The sequence below is a fragment of the Monodon monoceros genome, unplaced genomic scaffold (assembly GCF_005190385.1).
Source record: "Monodon monoceros isolate NGI ecotype Baffin Bay Population unplaced genomic scaffold, NGI_Narwhal_1 Super_Scaffold_22, whole genome shotgun sequence".
NCBI lineage: Eukaryota > Metazoa > Chordata > Mammalia > Artiodactyla > Monodontidae > Monodon > Monodon monoceros.
Window position 1 is genome coordinate 32,472,700 of NW_021703779.1, and position 19,393 is coordinate 32,492,092.

A 19,393-nucleotide genomic window follows, 5' to 3' on the forward strand; every position below is an offset into this window, starting at 1 on the left:
TTAATGAATCTGATGTCCATTTCCTTCCCCAGATTTGGGAAGTTTTTGGACATTATTTCTTTAAATAAGCTTTCTGCCTCTATTTTTCTCTTTTCCTTTTGAGACTCATAATGTGTATATTGGTCCTCTTGATATTGTTGTGTAAGTCCCTTAGATTTTCTTCACTCTATTTTATTTATTTTTCTTTTTGCTCCTCTGACTGGATAATTTCACATGACTTTTCTTCAAATTCTCTGATTACTTTTGCTTGATCAAATCTGTTGAACCTCTAGTGAATTTTTCATTTCAGTGAAATTTTCAGCTACATTCCTCAGCTCCAAAATTTGTTTGGTCTTTTTTTATATTTTCTATCTCTTTGTTGAAATTCTCACTTTGTTCATGCATTGTTTTCCTGATATTGTTGAACATCTTCATGACAGTTATTTTGAATAATTTGTCAAGTAATTCCTATACCTCCATTTCTTTATGGTGTGTTTCTGGAGACTTATTTTGTTTCTTTAACAGGGTAATTTTTTTCTGTTTCTTCATTTTCTTTTTAACTTTGTGTTGGTATCTACACATTTGAAAAAATAGCTACCTCTCCCATTCTTTACAGACTGGCTTTATACAGGGAAAGATCTTCACCAAGCAGTGCAACTAGAGACTCTGGGGGCCTCTCAGATCTTTTCTGTGAATATGTCTTTCTGATCTTGTGTATGAAGATTACTAATTAGAGGGGCTTGCCAGCTTCTATTTTCTCAGGAGTTTGTAATCTCTTGCTCCCTCTGGTGTCTGTCTTCTGTAGTGTGAGTACTCTGAAATAGCACACTGCCCAGATCTTTTTTTCAGCAGCCTCTAGGCATCTAGAGTTTGTCATGTTCTCAGTTCCATAAGACAAGCAAGACAGAAATCAGAACCTTAAGCAGCCCACTGAAAAGCCAGAAATTTGGATGCATGTTCCTCTCTTCTTTTTCTGCACTTATGGAGAGCCTTCTGAGCTATATCAGTTTCTGTCTGCCATACCATGAGACCTCTGTAGAACCAGTACCCTGCCCAGCTCTTTTTTGTTCTCAGAAACTACCGTGCTTCTGGAGTGTGTCAGGTCTCATCAATACTTCAAGATAGGCAAGATGGAAGCCAGTCCCCCAGCAGCCCCACACCTCCAATATCCAGATGTTGGACGTCTGGTCCACTCTTCTCTTTTCTTCACCTGGGAGAAGTGAGACCTGAGAATTCCCTCCTAATCCTGTGGTACTGTGCTCAGGAGGGAGAGCTTGTGGTGACAGCATCCACAAATTTTCCTAATAGCTTCAGAGCAGCTGATTTTGCACTCACCTGGAGGGCAGAAGCCTCTTAACTGGTTTCAGAATTTCTCACAATGGAAATTGGCCTGCATATTTTTAAATCAGTGTCTCCATGGAACTGATCTGGGGCTTCCTATTCTGCCATCTTCCTGACATCACCCCTCTGGATATTCTGTTTTATACATCTCTTATTTATCGGATCATGCATCATTGCCTAGCACTGGTAATAAAATGTTTTAAAATGATAACAATCATAATGACTATATTAATATTAATTAGTCCTTGTCAGGTACTTTCCATGTGCCAAGAAAGATAATAATCTTTATGGGTATTATTAATTTAACAGAATGAAAACTGAGGTTCAAAAAGACTAAGCAAGTTGCCTGAAGTCATGCTCCCAGGTAGAGCTAAGATTCTAGTCTAAGCCATCTGTATCCATAGTCCACTTTCTCAGACCACCTACTATGATACTCAATACACATTTACTGAAAGGATCAGTGAGTCCCAACCTGAATCTCCCATCTGCTCTTCTATGTTTCACTGTTGGATCTTTTCTAGGAAACTGTTCTTTACCTTCTGCCTGTATCTCCCCTGTCAGTTTAGATTTTAAATTCCTCACAACCTCCCATGTACTGTGCCTCTCTCCTGCTTTCTTCTACCAAGAAGTTCCTCAAATTCTTTCACAGTCTTCATCTCAAATGTAATCTACCTTGACTTCAAGATGGTCACTTGAATCTTAAATGTCACTCAGTTCACTTCAGATCATAGCAGCTCATCTTCAGGCCCAAGAATCTTTAATGAACCTGTAAAGTACTTATGTCTTACTTAGCAAGTGGAAAACTGAAGGAGAGTGAGCAAATGTCACATTGGAATAATAGTAAAAACAAAGGCTTTATGATAGCTGCTGTGGTCAGGCATTTTAGATATTAATTTATTTAAAAATAATTGAATTTTCATTTGTTATTCAGTTATTATAGGGACAGCATTGTATTCTTTGTACACTATAAAAATAAAATGTGATTGAAAATATCTTTAAGATTCCATTTTTGTCACCCTGCAAAGAATGACACTTTTCGGTAATTTAAAAAATGCCTCCTCACTATTATGCTGTAAGCATTCCATAAAGTAACAAGTATCAGACTCACAGCTGCATAACAGCATTAATGTTTAACTGTAGTCCTATGCAACAGGATATAAACCAAACCCTACCCATCAAGTTCTCATAAAGAGAACAGGGTAATGATACAATTTTAAAGGTTGATATTATATTTTTGTTCCAGAAATCCCGAGCCATTCACGGCATACTTCCTACCTGGCAGTGATCCTGAGTTTTTTGTAAAACCTCAGGTTGGAGAACTTCTTCCTTTTGACACTGAAGGAACTCTAATAGTTGTGGGTTTTAAACCCAAAATGTACAGCAGGAAATACAAAGCAACATTAGCAATACAGGTGAGTTCTACAAAGGCAGTAGTCAAGAATGTTTGATGTCACAAAAGTCATTAAATGACTTTGGGAGAAAAGGTTTCACCCAATGATCACAGATAAAGAATAGCAACATTACCTTGTAAAAGTCAACATATTTCAACTGTTCTGTATTGTTTTAACTTCCTTTTGGTCAATAAAGAAATTTTAAATGTGAAGTATAGCCAAAAATATTGTTATCACCAGTGAAAATAGAAAATTATTTCTCTTCCATATTAAGGAATTGTGGAAGAGATAAATAATGACTGTAAAGTGATTTGTATAGTCACATATTATTTTCTGTAATAACCTATTCAAAGACTTTAGGTGATTTGCGATAGAGATTTTGAAACCTTTGATTAAGGGATAAGATGTTGTCAAAATGTTAAAGTCTAAAATGAAGAAAGTTAAATAGAAGATAAAATTTATCTTGAATTGAAAAAAAAAATGTGAAATGGACCATTAATGTAAAATAATGTTAAAATGATCATCTTATTAAAAGTTAAGGTAAATACAATTCTGAAAATTTATCCAGTAAGCAACACTTCTCCATAAAATTTCCCACATATATGCCACTAGGAACATTTTGGCTAAAGATAACTTTCAAGTTATTTCTGAAAAGATGCCTATTGCCACTGTCTGTTTTCAGTAGCACAGGCACAAGGGACTTGTAGTCTTGTTTTGAGACACAACTACTGATCCCAAAATGTCTACTAGACTTCTGAATCAGACATTAATTAAGCAGCACCATTGGCAGAAAAATGTGTTGTTACTGTTTTAATGAATAGAGAAAAATGTTGGATATTGCTTGAGAAAATTATTTTTATTTTTCATCTTAGAGTCCTTACAACCCAGGTAATAAAAATATAAAGCCTCTGGAGACTTGCTGCACATAACCCACTCCTGTGTTAGTATTTGATTTTAAATGATCATGTTGATGTATTTCCTTCTTTTTTTTTTTTTTTACATCTTTATTGGAGTATAATTGCTTTACAATGGTGTCTCAGTTTCTGCTTTATAACAAAGTGAATCAGTCACACATATACATATGTTCCCATATCTCTTCCCTCTTGCGTCTCCCTCCCTCCCACCCTCCCTATCCCACCCCTCCAGGTGGTCACAAAGCACCGAGCTGATCTCCATGTGCTATGCGGCTGCTTCCCACTAGCTATCTATTTTACGTTTGGTAGTGTATATATGTCCATGCCACTCTCTCACTTTGTCACAGCTTACCCTTCCCCCTCCCCATATCCTGAAGTCCATTCTCTAGTAGGTCTGTGTCTTTATTCCTGTCTTACCCCTAGGTTCTTCATGACACGTTTTTTTTCCTTAAATTCCATATATATGTGTTAGCATATGGTATTTGTCTTTCTCTTTCTGACTTCACTCTGTATGAAAGACTCTAGGTCCATCCAGCTCACTACGAATAACTCAGTTTTGTTCCTTTAAGCAAAAGAAATCTTAACCTCTACTTTACACCATAACCAAAAATTAACTCCAGATAAATTGTGGACCTCAGTGTGAAAAATAAAACAAACAATGCAATCAAAAAATAGGCAGAAGAAGTAAATAGACATTTTCCCAAAGAAGGCATACAGATGGCCAACGACACATAGAGAGATGCCCAATATCATTAATTATTAGAGAAATGTAAATCAAAACCACAGTGAGATATCACCTCAAACCACTCAGAATGGCCATCATCAAATGTCTGCAAATATTAAGTGCTGGAGGCGTTGTGAAGGAAAGGAAACCCTCATACACTGTTGGTGGAAATGTAAATGTAAATTGGTGCAGCCACTATGGAGAACAATAGGGAGATTCCTTAAAAAACTAAAAAAAGAGTTTCCATATAAGTCAGTAATCCCACTCCTGGGCATATATCTGGAAAAGATGAAAACTCTAATTTGAAAAGATACATGCACCCCAATGTTCATAGTAGCACTAGTTACGATAGCCAAGACAAGGAAACAAGCCAAGTGCCCATCTACAGATGATTGGCTTAAGAGTATGTGGTATACATATATAATGTGTATGTGTATATATATATATATATAAAATGAAATATTACTCAGCCATAAAAAAGAATGAAATATTGCCATTTGCAGCAACACGGATGTTCCTAGAGAATATTTTACTTTGTGAAGTAAGTCAGAGAAAGACATACCACATGATATAACTTATATGTGAAATCTAAAAAATAGTACAAATACATCTACATACAAAGCAGAAGTGGACAGATACAAACTACTATACATAAAACATAAGCAACAAGGATTTATTGTAGAGCACAGGAAATTATATTCAATATCTTATAATAACCTATAATGGAATATACTCAGAAAACAATCACTGAATCACTATGCTGTATACCTGAAACTATCACTGTAGTGATAGTTTTGTATCATAGATAGTATTGTAAATCAACTATACTTCAATTTACAAAAATCAAAGGGCACCAAATCAATTCAGAGACTAGAGCAGTTACATGAGGAGTAGGGGGAGTAACCAGATAAAGAACTAACAGTGTCCACAGACTTCTTTCTTATCTCTAGAGGACACAGAACATGCTGTTGATTTTTGTAGCTTCATATTTAAAAAGAAGTCTGAAAAAGCATTAAAAGATTTTACTTGGAGTTTCTTATTTGAGGATCTCAATTTGCTCATTAGTATGTGAATTTTCTGAAGAATGGAATCTAAGAGTTTTCTGAGATTCTGAAAGTTCCATATGGAGCTGACACTGTACATTTTAAAAAATACATATGCTGATTTGGAATTTGTGAATGTTGGCCAAGTATCTATCAATTCACTTATGTGTTTATGCCCTTACTTAATAAACACATGCTGAGTACTACTCCAAGCTAGGTTCTGTACTGAGCCTTGAGATAAAAAAAAACAAATGAGCACTGGTCAGACCTTCCTGCAAGTGCTCCCTGACTGGTGGGGAAGACAGGTGTAAATAGGTAGTTTCCAGACCACACGGAAAATGCTGTGATTGAGACCTTGGTGTAGAAAGACAGAGGTGGGGACCTGGCTGGGGAGTAAGAAAAGGCTTCACAGAAGACATTACATTTGACCAGGATATTAATGGAGTTGTTGTCTTCTGGGTATAGAAGGAGAGTGTGGCCTCTCAGACTGGGAGGAGGGACATGTGCCAAAGCCTAAAAATGTGACAGTACATAGCATGTCCAGGAGTAAGCAATGGTTGGAGCTCAGGATTAATGGGCTGGGGATTAACAGAAAATGTGGGAACAAATGTTGGTGGGAACACATTCTCAGCTAAGGGACTACATAGAGTAAAGGGGTAGGAAGATGGGTAAATAAAGGACATTTATATTGAAATGGCCAGTTAGCAGGTGAATATATGCATATGGAACTCAGAACATGGGTTTGATTCTGATAATTTTGTGACTTTTTGGTATGAGTCAAAAGGAAAGCATGATAATGTTTATAGTAAGCTTATAAAAGCAGTGGTTCTCAAATCCTAGTATGCATTACAATTGTCTTAGTTGATTGCTAAAAATGCAGTTACAAGGTTCACTCTCCTCCATTCTGATTCATTATTTGGGGCTAAATGCAAGAATCTACATTTTAACGTGTGTTTAGGTGCTTCTGATGTTCACACGTTAAGACAAAATATTCAGTAAGAGAAGAGGGCCATGGATATGACTCTGAAAAACAAACATTTAAAAAGTAGCAAGCAGAGAGAAGAGGCAGTGGTGTAAACTAAGAAGAAGTTAGTTAAAGAGAGGAATATCTAGATCCTGCTCCTGATGTTGGGTACCGCAGTCCCGGGTCTTGTCCCCACTGAGCCAAACAACCACATAGCAAGGATAATTCCTGGAGAACAGACTGGGCAACATGGGATATTTACCCTGGGAAGGAAAGAGTTAAGCTGGGATTGTGAGGAGCCTCCTTGTAAACAAAACACATGGTTCAAACATACAATCAGGAAGAAAAAAAATTGTCATTCACTTAAGATTTTTCTTTTAACCTAAATCAATATTGTAAGGGTTTGTTTGTGACAATTTCTTTTAGTCTTCTTATTTCTAGAGATGTCTTCATTTTGCCCTTACTCTCAATTTACACTTTCTCTAGGCATAGATTTCTGGGTTCATAACTATTTTTCCCCTCAGCATTTTGCAGTTATTACCCCATCTTCTATGACTTTTCTTGTTGATGAGAAATCTGTTCTATGTCAAGTTTACCTGAAAGGTAAACTGACTTTCCTTTTTAACTTTTAAGGTTTTTTTCTTTCATTCTTGATTTCCTGAAAATTTCTCTATTATGTATCTAGCAGTGGGTCTATTATGTTATTTTATTATTGTTATTATTATTGTTATTATTCTGCTTGGTACTCAAAGTGTGCTATCATTTTGAATACTTATATCTCTCTTCCATGTCAGAAAATTCTCAGCTAATATCTTATCAAATATTCCTCCTTGCCTGCATTTTCTGTATTCTGGAAAGAGATCCCAAGAGCTTAGGGCCTGAAGCTTAAGTGTAAAGGATCTCAATCGATCTTGTGGGAATATTAACAGCTTGTACATATATTTTACCTTTTTTATCTCTTTGCTGTGTGGTAGATGAAGTGTTCAGTGCTATCTTCCAAGTCAGTAATAGTCTTTTCAGTGGTGTTCTGTTTAGAGTTTATCCTATCTATTGATTTTATTGTTTATTTTGATGATGTTTTTTATTTCTTGTATTTTGATTAGTTTTTTTTATATTCACCTTTTAAATATATGTAGCTTCTCGTTTGATGTTTTCTTGTTCATTCCTTAATAAGATTTTATCTTTGAGTATCATAGCAGTGTTTACTATAAAGCATTTGTCAAAATATTCCATAAAGTTAATATCATGAGGAGATAATTCCTGTTCTGATGTTTATCTTATTGATTGTCTTTCTTAGCATTAGGTTTCTTCATGCATTTTGGAATGGTGGATCACAGGCTTATCTAAGGGGAATATGTATTTTTTTTTGCTTTGCATTGTTTTCTTTTTCTTTCACTTTCTGGGCTCTGACAAGGAGTTATGAGGCTTCTTCCAGGAATGTCCTGGTGCCCTCAGTTGACAAGTAGCTCTTATATGAAGGCTTGGGCCTCCTCCCTGGTAGGGATATGAAAGATATACAGGACTGGTTAGTGAGCCTCAGGCAGCTCGAGCTTCCATTGCCTGCAGCTCTGAGCAGCAGTTACCAGTATTTTTTCACCCTACTTTTAGAAATCATAGCCCCTGGATTTAAGCAGTGAAGCCAACTCCTTTTCTCCATTTCACATGGAAGATCTCTAGTCCTTCTTACCCCAAAGAGGTAAATTTGCATCTCCCACTGCCTGCTTTGGAATATAGACCATCAGCTCCATTAACCACTCCAGCTTTCTATATTGTCTTTTGTGTACGAAAATGCTTATTTGTCTAAGTCTCTTTGATTCTGTATTTTTATATTGCTAAGTTTTTAGAGCCAAAGGGTATACATCAAAGAAGCAACAGAGTGCCTTTTTCCTAGTGTCTCTGGGTTAATTTTTAACTACATATTTTATTAGAATGTTGGAAATATAATTAATAAAGGAAATCCAATCACTTTCAAGTAGAAATAGCTATGGAGTTTCTAGAGGTTTAATTATATAGATTATAATCAGTTACTAAAGTTTGTTTTTTGTTTTTTTTTTTCTCTGTTTCAGGAAGTACTTAGCTTTGAAAGACTTACGTAAAACTTTGCAATTCAGTCAACTAGTGAGGGATATTGGAACTGGTTCTTTCTCATCAGCTATCACTGAAAAGAGCCTTGGTGTCTACAGTTCAGGATTAGATAAGTAATTTCTATGCTTTTTTTCTGTCAGAGTTACTGTAGTCTCAGTGAATACATATCAGATTGTTGGAACTTTATATGTTTGCTTATTAATTAACATGTTCCTGAGTAAAACTCTGAAGTTCTCTCTGTTTTTAAGCCTTAAAATATGGTGTCTTATACAGTTTTCAAATGAAGGCCTTATCTTTTTAAAATTATATCTACAAGGAAAGGATTCTTTCCTCTTACAAGAAGCACTTTACTGAAGTGAAACATTAGCCAATGGTTTCATTTGTAAGGCAGTATCTTTATATTGACTGGTTAACAATTAATTACTCAAGTGAAAACTAAGAATATATTAGTGGATTGTTAATTCACTCCTCTGGATCTCAGCTGAGAAGTTTCCCTAATACATCTCAGGTCACTGACCACATGAATCCCATGTCTCCAGGCAGCCAGCAGGGTCCTGCTCCCTTTGTATTCCCATCTGCTAAGATTTCAAGGGGATGAGTCTTACTTAGCTTGTCTGTTACTGATCTTGCGCCATGATCTGGCTGAGGACGTTACCCCCTCTTCTCCAATGCTTCTTTTTCCCTTCTCTGCATAGATTAGATCTTCCTCCAGTGTTCAAGCTGTATTCACACTCTGCACCCTGAGTCAGCCAGGTACACGTTAGACCTGAAGCTTTCTCACAGCTCCTGCCTCTCTCTCTTACCTTTGCCAACGACTGGCCTCTCCTGTTTCCCTCCATCATGCCAGCCCTGAAGATAGGCATTTGGCAATTTATGTCCTATGCTCCTATCTTACGTTGCATCCCAAAGAGGGAAATCTTTATATGGTATGTGATAAGAGGTAGTTTATTTGGGCGTTGATCACAGAAAGCACCATTAGGGGAAGAAGATAGTGAGATGGTATGTGGAAGGGGAGGAACCCAAAAGAGGGTGAGTTATTAACAGGTTTGTTCTGTGTCCAAATGGATATCACTTCTCCTCAGGATCTCTGAAGTCCAAGATAGATCATGCCTCAGAGTAATCCCCCTTCTTTCTCAGGCCAAGTGGGGTCCATATTCATCCTCCAGTACTCATTTGTCATTGCTAAGGGCTGCTCCATAGGAACATTTACTTTCTAAGGGCATTAATTCACAAGTATCTGAAAGAAAGCCCTTCAGCAGAAATTTGCGATGGATCAGGGTTGTTTATGTACTGGCCAGTGAGTGTTGAATGAGTATGGGAGAGGTACTAACAGGAACTGATGAATCACTCCCATCCTCTAATACTTATGTAGGAACTGTTGACATCTGTATCACAGAGGTGAGGGCATCCCCACTACATGCATAGGCTGTCCAGGCAGTGGTATTTGTGAGGCACCAAGAAAGTGTTCATCCAAAGTTATCTGCTTCACTCATGCCTATGGTTCTCTTTTACCAATAGCTTCATTTCTTTCAAAAGACAAATGTCACTGGATTCTAGATGAGTCCTCAGTATCCGTATTCATCCTCCCACATGACCACACAAATCAATTGGAAAAAGAGCATGGAACTCACCTGGGAAAAGCCATCAGATTCTTTCTCTAGGAATTTGGCGTTGGGACGGGAGAAGCTCTTTCGGTCTCAATTATTCAGTTAGGAAAATTTGGGAGCCAAGGTATGACAGTGTATGCAGCAGACAAAACATCAATAAGGCTGAACTCCAGATAGAGAAATAAGGTAAATGTACAGAGAGAAACAAACTGGAGCTTCTATGCTGTGTCTTGCTTACTAATACCATTCAAGTGGCTTGATCATACCACTGGGGAAGCCTGTCTATATTGATTATCCCTGGGTTACACCTGAATCCTGACATTTCTTCTTTACACTTAAACTTCAGGCACTAATTCTTTACTCTGAATGTGTTTGCCAGATGGATTTCCTTCTGGACTTATTTAAAGAGAAAGCACAAGAACACTGATATATGGAATAAGGGATGTAGAAGGTTGATGGCCTCCACATTATACCAAGGTCAGACCAAGTTGCAGTGAGGGAGATGAGGTATATAACCAGATATAGAGATAAATAAATACTATGTGGTACCTTATTTATGTATCTGAGTCAAGTACTTTTGTTCATTTTAACATTTTTGTGTTATGTGTGGTAAAATACACAAAATTTACCATTTTAACCATTAAGTTTACGGTTCAGTGGTATTAAGTACATTCACATTGTTCAGCTATTAACACTATCTATCCCAGAACACTTTTCACCTTTCCAAACTGAAACTACGTACCCATTAAACAATAACTCCCTATTCTCCCCTCGCTACAGCCCCTGGCAACTACCGTTATACTTTCTGCCTCTATGAATTTGACTACTCCAGACACCTCAGATAAGTGGAATCATACAGTATTTGTCCTTTTATGACTAGCTTATTTCACTTAGCCTAATGTCCTCCAGGTTCATCCCTGTTGTAGCATATGACAGAATTTCCTTCTTTTTAGAGCTGAATAATATTCCATTGTGTGTCTATATATATATACCACATCTCGTTTATCCCTTCATCCATCGATGGACACTTGGGTTGCTTCCACCTTTTGAATATTGTGAATAATGCTGCTATGAAAAAGGGTGTACATGGTCAGAATGACCATCATTAAAAAATCTACAAATAACAAATGCTAAGGAGGGCGTAGAGAAAAGGGCACCCTCCTATGCTGTTGGTAGGAATTTAAATTGGTACAGCCACTGTGGAAAACAGTATGGAGGTTCCTTAAAAAACTAAAAATAGAGTTCCATATGATCTAGCAGTCCCACTCCTAGGCATATATCCAGAGAAAACTATAATTTGAAAATATACATGCACCCAGTGTTCATAGCAGAACTATTCACAATAGCTAAGATGTGGAAGCAACCTAAATATCCATCAACAGATGAATGGATAAAGAAGATGTGGTACATATATACAATGGAATATTACCTAGCCATAAAAAAAGACTGAAATAATGCCATTTGCAGCAACATGGATGGACCTAGAGATTGTCACACTAAGTGAAGTAAGTCAGAAAGAGAAAGACAAATACCATATGATGTCACTTATATGTGGAATCTGAAATATGGCACATATGAACATTTATGAAATACAAACAGACTCACAGACATAGAAAACAAACATGGTTGCCAAAGGGGAAAGGGGGCAGAGGAGGGATAAATTAGGAGTTTGGGATTAGCAGATACAAACTACTGTATATAAAATAGATTAACAACAGGGTCCTACTGTATAGCACAGGGAACTATATTCAATATCCTGTAATCAGCCATAATGGAAAAGAATATGAAAAGAACATGTTATATATGTACTGAATAATTGTGCTGTTCACCAGTAAATCAACTATACTTCAATTAAAAAGAAAAAAGAAAATGGGTGTACAAATATGTGTATGATTCCTTGCTTTCAGTTAATGGGTATATACCTGAAAGTGGAATTGCTGTAACATATGGTGATCCTATTATTAATTTTTTGAGGAACCACCATACTATTTTCCATGCACCATTTTACGATTGCAACAGCAATTCACAAAGGTTCCACTTTCTGCACATCCTTGCCAATTGTGTAGATAAATGTATGTGTGTAGACACTTTTGTATTATTCCCTTATTAACCTTCTGATGCCTACAGGGGCTGTAATGATACAACACGTTTCTTACCTAATAGAAAAATGCCAATCTTCTCCCTATTTTTAAGCATTTTATTTTTTTAATTTGTCTTTGTTCACTCCATTTTTTGTTTCTCTGTTTATGATCCTGTCTTGCTGTGGTTTACGTGTAGATTTTTTAAGTCCCACTTTGATTCATCTAAAGTGTTTTTTAAGAGTAACTCTGCATAAAATTTTCACGATAGCTTACTTATTGTATTATATATTCATAACTTCTCAGTCTACTGATGTCATTCTATCAGTTTGAGTGAAGTGCAGCATTCTTACCTCCCTTTATGCTCCCTTGCTTATTATATAATTTAAAAAATATTTCCTCTACAGGTATTTAGAACCACATCAGAGAATGTTATAATTTTTTCTTCCAACATCAATCATAATTTAGAAAACTCAAGAGAAGAAGGAAAGTCTCTGGCATTTACCCACATGTTTGCTCACTGCATTCTTTCTTCCTTTCTTATATTCCAATATTCCTGCTTTTATAATTTTCCTTCTGTTTAGAGAAATTCTCTCACCTTTAGAGTCAGTCTCTAGGTGACAAATTCCACTAATTTTCCTTTGTCTAAGAATATCTGGGCTTCCTTTCTGAACAATATTTCCACTGTATATAGGATTCTAGGTGGACAGTTCTTTACTTTCAGCACTGGAAAAAAAAAATGTGTCTGCCTCCATGGTTACTAATAAGGAATTCATTGTATTCTAATTGTTTTCCCCTGTAGGTAAGGTGTCATTTTTCTGAGCTGCTTTCAAGATTTTTACTCTGTTTTCATTTTTCAGAAGTGTGACTCTATTGTGTGTTGTTATTTCTTTGGATTTATCCTATTTGGAATTGTATCAGCTTTTAAAAACTGTAGGTATATGTCTTCTGCCAAATTTTGGAAGTTTTCCTCCATTATTTCTCCAAGTACGTTTTCAGCCTTATCCTTTTTCCCCTCTCTTTCTGGGATTCTGATGACATGAATATTAGATTTTTGTTATAATCTCACAGATCCCCGAGGCTCTCTTCATGTTTTAGATTCTTCTCTGTTATTCAGATTAGAATTAGAATTGTTCTATCTTTCAGTTCACTAACCTTTTTTCTGCCCCCCTCCATTGTGCTGCTGGTGTCCTCATCGTGAGTGAGAGAGAGGCGGTGAAAGTCTTGTCTCTCCACCACCCCAGTTGGGAGGGGCAGGAGCATCTTGTTGCTGCAGGGTGTGGGTAGATATTCAGGCTTTCCACGCAGCGGTCTCCCCTGACAGAGACCTCCCCTGAAGGCAGAGCCTTCCCTGACAGAGACCTCCCCTGAAGGCAGAGCCTTATTACCACCTAGCAGGGCTGACTATGAAAGCCCTGGCCCCTACTCAACCTTCTTTGACACCACTCCAGTGGGGAATTACGGCGCTTCCTTACAGCCTAGCAAATGTGAGTCTGAAAGTCTAGGCCCCCATTTGGCCTTTATTGGTGAGGGTGAGTGTGAGGCAATAGTTTTTTCTGTAGTATTTGGCTGGAGTAGAGAAGCTATTGTTTAAGTTTTCTCTCTGCTAGGCTGACCTTTTCTGAGTCCTTTCTCTAAAGAGAGCAGACTTTCCTTGGGAACTCACAGCCATGTTGTTCCTTGAGTTCCAAGGTTGTCCTTAGTCCATCTGCCTTCTCTCCATCTTTTAGAGTAATATACATATTTATACATACATACATATATATACTTACATATATATGTGTGTGTGTGTGTGTGTGTGTGTGTGTGTGTGTGTGTGTTTTAGTTGTACTTATTGGGAGGAAAATGGACAAATACGTTTACTCCATTTTCCCAGAAGAGGAGATCTAGCTTCATATTCATTTAATTAACTCAGAGAAAAAAATAACATGAATGCTTTCAGTTTATTCCAGCATCCTTGCCATCCACTTATTTCAAAAGTCAAAAGGGGTTCAGGGCCCTTTACCTCTCTCCTCTATGAGACGCCAACTTTCAGCATGACTCATAGACCCCTTTGGGATTTTTCTACTATCTGCTTCCATCTTGTTAATGCCAAAAGAGATTCTAAAGTATAGGGGCTTGAGGTTAGGCCCAACGCAGTCAAGGTGAAGGGCACTCTGCATTAATAAGCCTCTGAACGCTAACCTCTCCAAGTTTCCCCAGCACTTGAGGCCAGGCGTCTCTTCATGTCTGGTAGTACCCCTGTCCTACAACACAGGCTTGGGAAACTCCAAATAGCATCTCCCATCCCTTCAAGCAATAGCTCCAACCATTTGTTACTGAAATCATTGCTATGAACTTTGTGAAAATATGTTAACATTACTGTTCTTTTTTTAAAAAAAAAAATTTATCTTTCCTTCCTGATCATAAACTTGCAAAAATAAAACAAATGCTTTGATTAAATGAAGCAAAGAATCAAGCATAATGTTCATAATTCTATAAGAAAAATGACCTAGTTTTGCCTCAGTATTTATTTGCCTTTTAGAGATTCAATAATTGCATTTTTTTCTGAAGTGACTTCTTGTGCTAAAATAAATGACCGAAGAGTGTCTTATTGCTGACACAGATCACAGTTTGTTGCTAATGGAATGTTAACTGCTTTTTAAGTAACTCTGAATAAATCTGCTGATCCATAAAAGATTCATCTAAAAGGAATCCAATTCATTTTCTGGCTTTACCACTTCCACTGATGTGAAAAATCTTCCTCCATATTCCACTTTAGTTCAGCCATTGTAATGCTGAGAGCGGCACCTGGCTTGTAAAAGGATATTTTAATTGGGAGAGGTGACACATTTAATAATATGTCAAGGTTACCATTTTAAAAAGTCACTCCCCAAAAGAAAAATGATATTTAAGCTTGTCCTCTGGTGTAAAAAATCATCTCCAGAGTATGAAAGTTTGCTCCATTTCCAAGATCAGAAAGGCAGTACTGAAAAAGAATCCTGAGATTTCCAAAGACAGACAAAACTTGTGACTTTAGCTGCTTCCCTGAGAATTAATTCCCTGTGTAATTTTGTATCTGGGACAACCATGACAGAGGATTTTGCAAAACTTTAGCAAAACCAAAACTCAACACCTCAGCAGATGTCTTTGTGGCCTGAATTTCCTGTGTCTGGAGCACCTTCCTGCCTTGTGTGCCTTTGTAGAATAGTCCAGCTTGGGTAGAAAATAGTCCCATCCAGAGTATGGTTTGGAAATAGGGGCTGTAGCTTTCTTCCAGGACTGCATGTTATTTATCATTCTTTGAAACAACAATGTGTTTGAAAATAAGGCATATATTTAAAAATTATGAAATAAGGTATTTATTAGACATTTATTTTTGTAAATCTCAAAAAAGATAAATATTTTTTTAAGCAAAGCTCTTCTTTTAGACTTATACTGCAGTCCTCCAAGAATAGATACACCTTTGCAGTTACTTAAACAATAGCTTACAAGGAGTTGTATAAGTTGTGCTGGCTACATAGATGTATACAGGCTTTAAATTGTTTTCAAGTTGTTACTTTTGTGTGTAAGAAAGAAAATAATGGGGCTTCCCTGGTGGCGCAGTGGCTAAGAATCCACCTACCAATGCAGGGGACACAGGTTCAAGCCCTGGTCCAGGAAGGTCCCACATGCCTCGGAGCAACTAAGCCTGTGCACCACAACTACTGAGCCTGTGCTCTAGAGCCTGTGGGCCACAACTACTGAGCCCACGTGCCACAACTACTGAAGCCCACATGCCTAGAGCCTGTGCTCTGCAACAAGAGAAGCCACCGCAATGAGAAGCCCGCGCACCACAACGAAGAGTAGCCCCCGCTCGCTGCAACTAGAGAAAAGCCCTCGTGCACTAATGAAGACCCAACGCAGCCAAATATATATAAATAAATAAATAAATTTTTTTTAAAAAAGGAAGAAAATAATGAGTTATATGACTGAGTGACATTTCACAATGAAAAGAAATGATAATCTACATTTCAGCGTCACTTGCTCTAGGTCACTATGATTTCAAATGCTGTCATTATGGAAGAATTGTGGCTCTTTTGAACCTCATATAAATGGAATCACATAGTTTGTCCTCTTTTCTGTTTGGATTTCTTTCACATAATATTTTGTCTGTGAGATTCATCCATGCTTTTGCATCTATCAGTAGTTTATTCTTTTCATTGTGAGTTATATCCCGTTATATGAATCACATTATATATATCACATTATTACATTGTATGAATGTATCATATGTATTTTTCCTTTCACTTATGGTTGGACATTTGTGTTGTTCCCAGGTTTTGGTCTTTATGTACAAAACTGCCAAGAACATTCCTGTCCGACATTTGGTGCACATGTATAGACATTTCTGTCGTGTATTCAGCTAAATAAGCTTCCCAGACTCAATTCCAATGTGTGTATGTGGATGCTTTCCCACACCAACAAGCAATTCTTGTACTCTAGCAAGGTGTCCAAGAATTCAACTCAATTCTGACACTACCTACCCAGAAATAGAATGAGATTCCACAGGTAAAGGGCTCAGTCCCACAAGACCACCCTCCACTTCAGACACCAGCACAAGCCCAAGTTTGTTACCTGTACTTCTGGCAGACAATCTAAAAACTGGAGGACTCAACAACCCTCTCCAACTCAGACTGCCAGTCCAGGTTGTCACCTGCACTTTTGACCAACTGGCTCTAAATCAGAGGTTCCCATGACCCCCTCCTTGGGCTCAATTAATTTGCTAGAACAGCTCACAGAACTCAGAGAAACATTTTACTTACTGGATTACTGGTTTATTATAAAATAATAATCTAAAAAACTAAACTTATAAAAACAGAGAGTAGAATTGTAGTTACCAGGGTCTGGGGGGTAGGGGAGGAAATTGAGGAGATGTTGGTTAAGGGCACAAACTTGCAACTAGTAGATACATAAGTCTTGGGGATCAAATGCACAACATAGTGACTATAGTCAACAATACTGTATTATAAACTTCAAAGTTGCTAAGAGACTAGATCTTAATTGTGCTCAACTAAAAAATAAATGATAATTACGTGACATGATAAAGGTGTTCGATAACACAACTGTAGTAATCATATTGCAATATATAAACACACCTCAAACTTACACAATGTTATATGTAAATTATATCTCAAAAATGTATCATAAATTAAATATTTTCATTTTTCTTCATAGATCTTAGATAAAAATAGATGTCATTTCACAAATTCCCTAAAACCATTCTTTACTATTACAATGTAATAAACTTGAAGAAAAGAAACCGGAATCACATTTTTAAAAAGTCACAGGTCAGTGTTAAGAAAGTATTGTAACTGCCAAGATTTATCTCAGACAGAGCTTTTTCTACCTTTTCTGTTTGTTCTGTTCTAATCACAAAATGTACAGAGCACCATGTCCATCACATATAGAGACGCATGTAACAACACTGACTAAATCAATTATGTCTCAAAGGTAATAACTATTAGAACATTGCAAAGGTTAGTAGTTTAGGATAAGATTTCATTAACCATGATCAGTGGCATTTTATTTGACATACATAGATGTTTTAAAATTTCGTGTGAGCATTGAGTCATAAATGCAGATGTATAACTCATAATGTATATGCATATGAACATGTAGTGCAGAGAATTATTTCAAGACCATGCTACTATAAATGAGCATTCATCTAAACAGTTCTTAATAATTCATTGAGCCTCACAAGTCATCTGAGGCACACAGATGACAAAAACTATGCATATTTCTGAAAACAGGAGGCAAGAGTCTGTAGGTGAGAAAAATTTGGTACCCCAAAATATATCTCTTTGGCACATTAATTATTTTAAGCTGGTTGTTTTTTAAGAAGCAACAGATAAGGAAAAAACTCAGAAAACCAAATAGGAGTTACCTTTTTGTAAGAAACGTGAACATTTATAAGGGAAATCTCCATTAGTAAGTTATGTCTGCCTTACTGTACCAGGAAGAAGAGGATGACTCTAATCTCTAGAATTTCTTATCAGTGGAGAAGATGATGACTTAAATCTGCATAAAGATTGTTTACTGTTCTTTTCCTGGTAACCTCTCCTGACTCTCGCCTCCCTCAACATCATCTTTTGTCTTTAGCTGAATATGGTATTTAAGGTGAGGGCTTCAGCCATTTTGGCGAGTTACTCATTTCTTCTGGGTCTCTCCCGTTTAGACATGTTATTAAACTTTTGTTTGATTTTCCCACATTAATCTGTCTCATGTCAATTTAATTATTAGAACAGCCAGAAGAACCTCGAAGGACAGAGGAAAATGTCTTTCTCCTCGACAAGTCCCAGGGAAACTCAGGTCCTAAAGGAAGGAAGAACTCCAACTCTGGCATGAAGAATGAGTCAGGTGATGGTGTCTAAATCCTAATAGCAATTAACCACACTGGGGGTTTGATTGAAAATGCAGCCAGTACCATTCCACCAGGAGGTCTGAATCTTCCTGGGCCACTAACCATATTACCACTTGACCACAAGTGCTTAGGTTGTATCACCATTACCGGCTACACATATGAAAGTAAGTGCAGCTGAAATGTGCTTTTGCCTTAAAATCAGGTAAGTTTGACTTTAACTGAAACAATTGAATATAGTGTCTGTCATGATAAGTTCTGGAGTTGGACTTAAGTATGAGTCCTGGGTGAGTTGCTTAATGACCATCTGAGCCTCCATTTCCCTCACTGTAACATGGAAGCTGGGAAACCACTGTCTCCGACTTAGAGTTGTGGAGACAGTGTACATTAAGTAACACTGCAAACTAAACATTAGCAGAGTAATGATACAAAACAATTTTTGTTAGCATCTTGGAAATTATGAAAATGCCTGTCTCCCAGGAGAAAGTGCAGAAAAAAATAAAGTGGCATGATAAGAAGTCCTTTAGATGGCCCATTGTTGGATGGTTGTCCATACTCAATAGATTTGTGAGGGTTCCTTATACATATCTGTCCACTTTTGTGTATTTACAAAATTCTCCAAAATAAAAAGTTTTTAAAAGTCCTTTAAAAGTAAAATACTACATAACGTAAGAGGAAACCAGTGTACTGCTGTGGTTCTCAGAGTGGTCCCTGGGACCAGCAGCATCAACAGCTATCTGGAATCTTGTTTCCAATGCATATTCTTGGGTCCCACCTCAGGTAAATTGCATCAGAAACTCTGAGGGTGGGAGCCGGCTGTCTGTGTTTTAACATGCCCTCCAGGTGATTCTGATATACCACTAAAATGTGAAAATCATTAATATAATG

The 19,393-nt window shown here is 37.1% G+C and overlaps 1 protein-coding gene across 1 annotated transcript in view; it reads left to right on the forward strand.

The window, feature by feature from the left end:
- Positions 1 to 18,492, forward strand: part of CFAP47 (cilia and flagella associated protein 47) — a 489,073-nt gene extending 470,581 nt beyond the window's left edge. Inside the window, 2 exon segments of the mRNA XM_029240167.1 lie at positions 2,564 to 2,732; positions 18,388 to 18,492. Coding sequence (XP_029096000.1) covers positions 2,564 to 2,732; positions 18,388 to 18,492 — 274 coding nt within the window.
- The last annotated feature ends 901 nt before the right edge of the window (positions 18,493 to 19,393 follow it).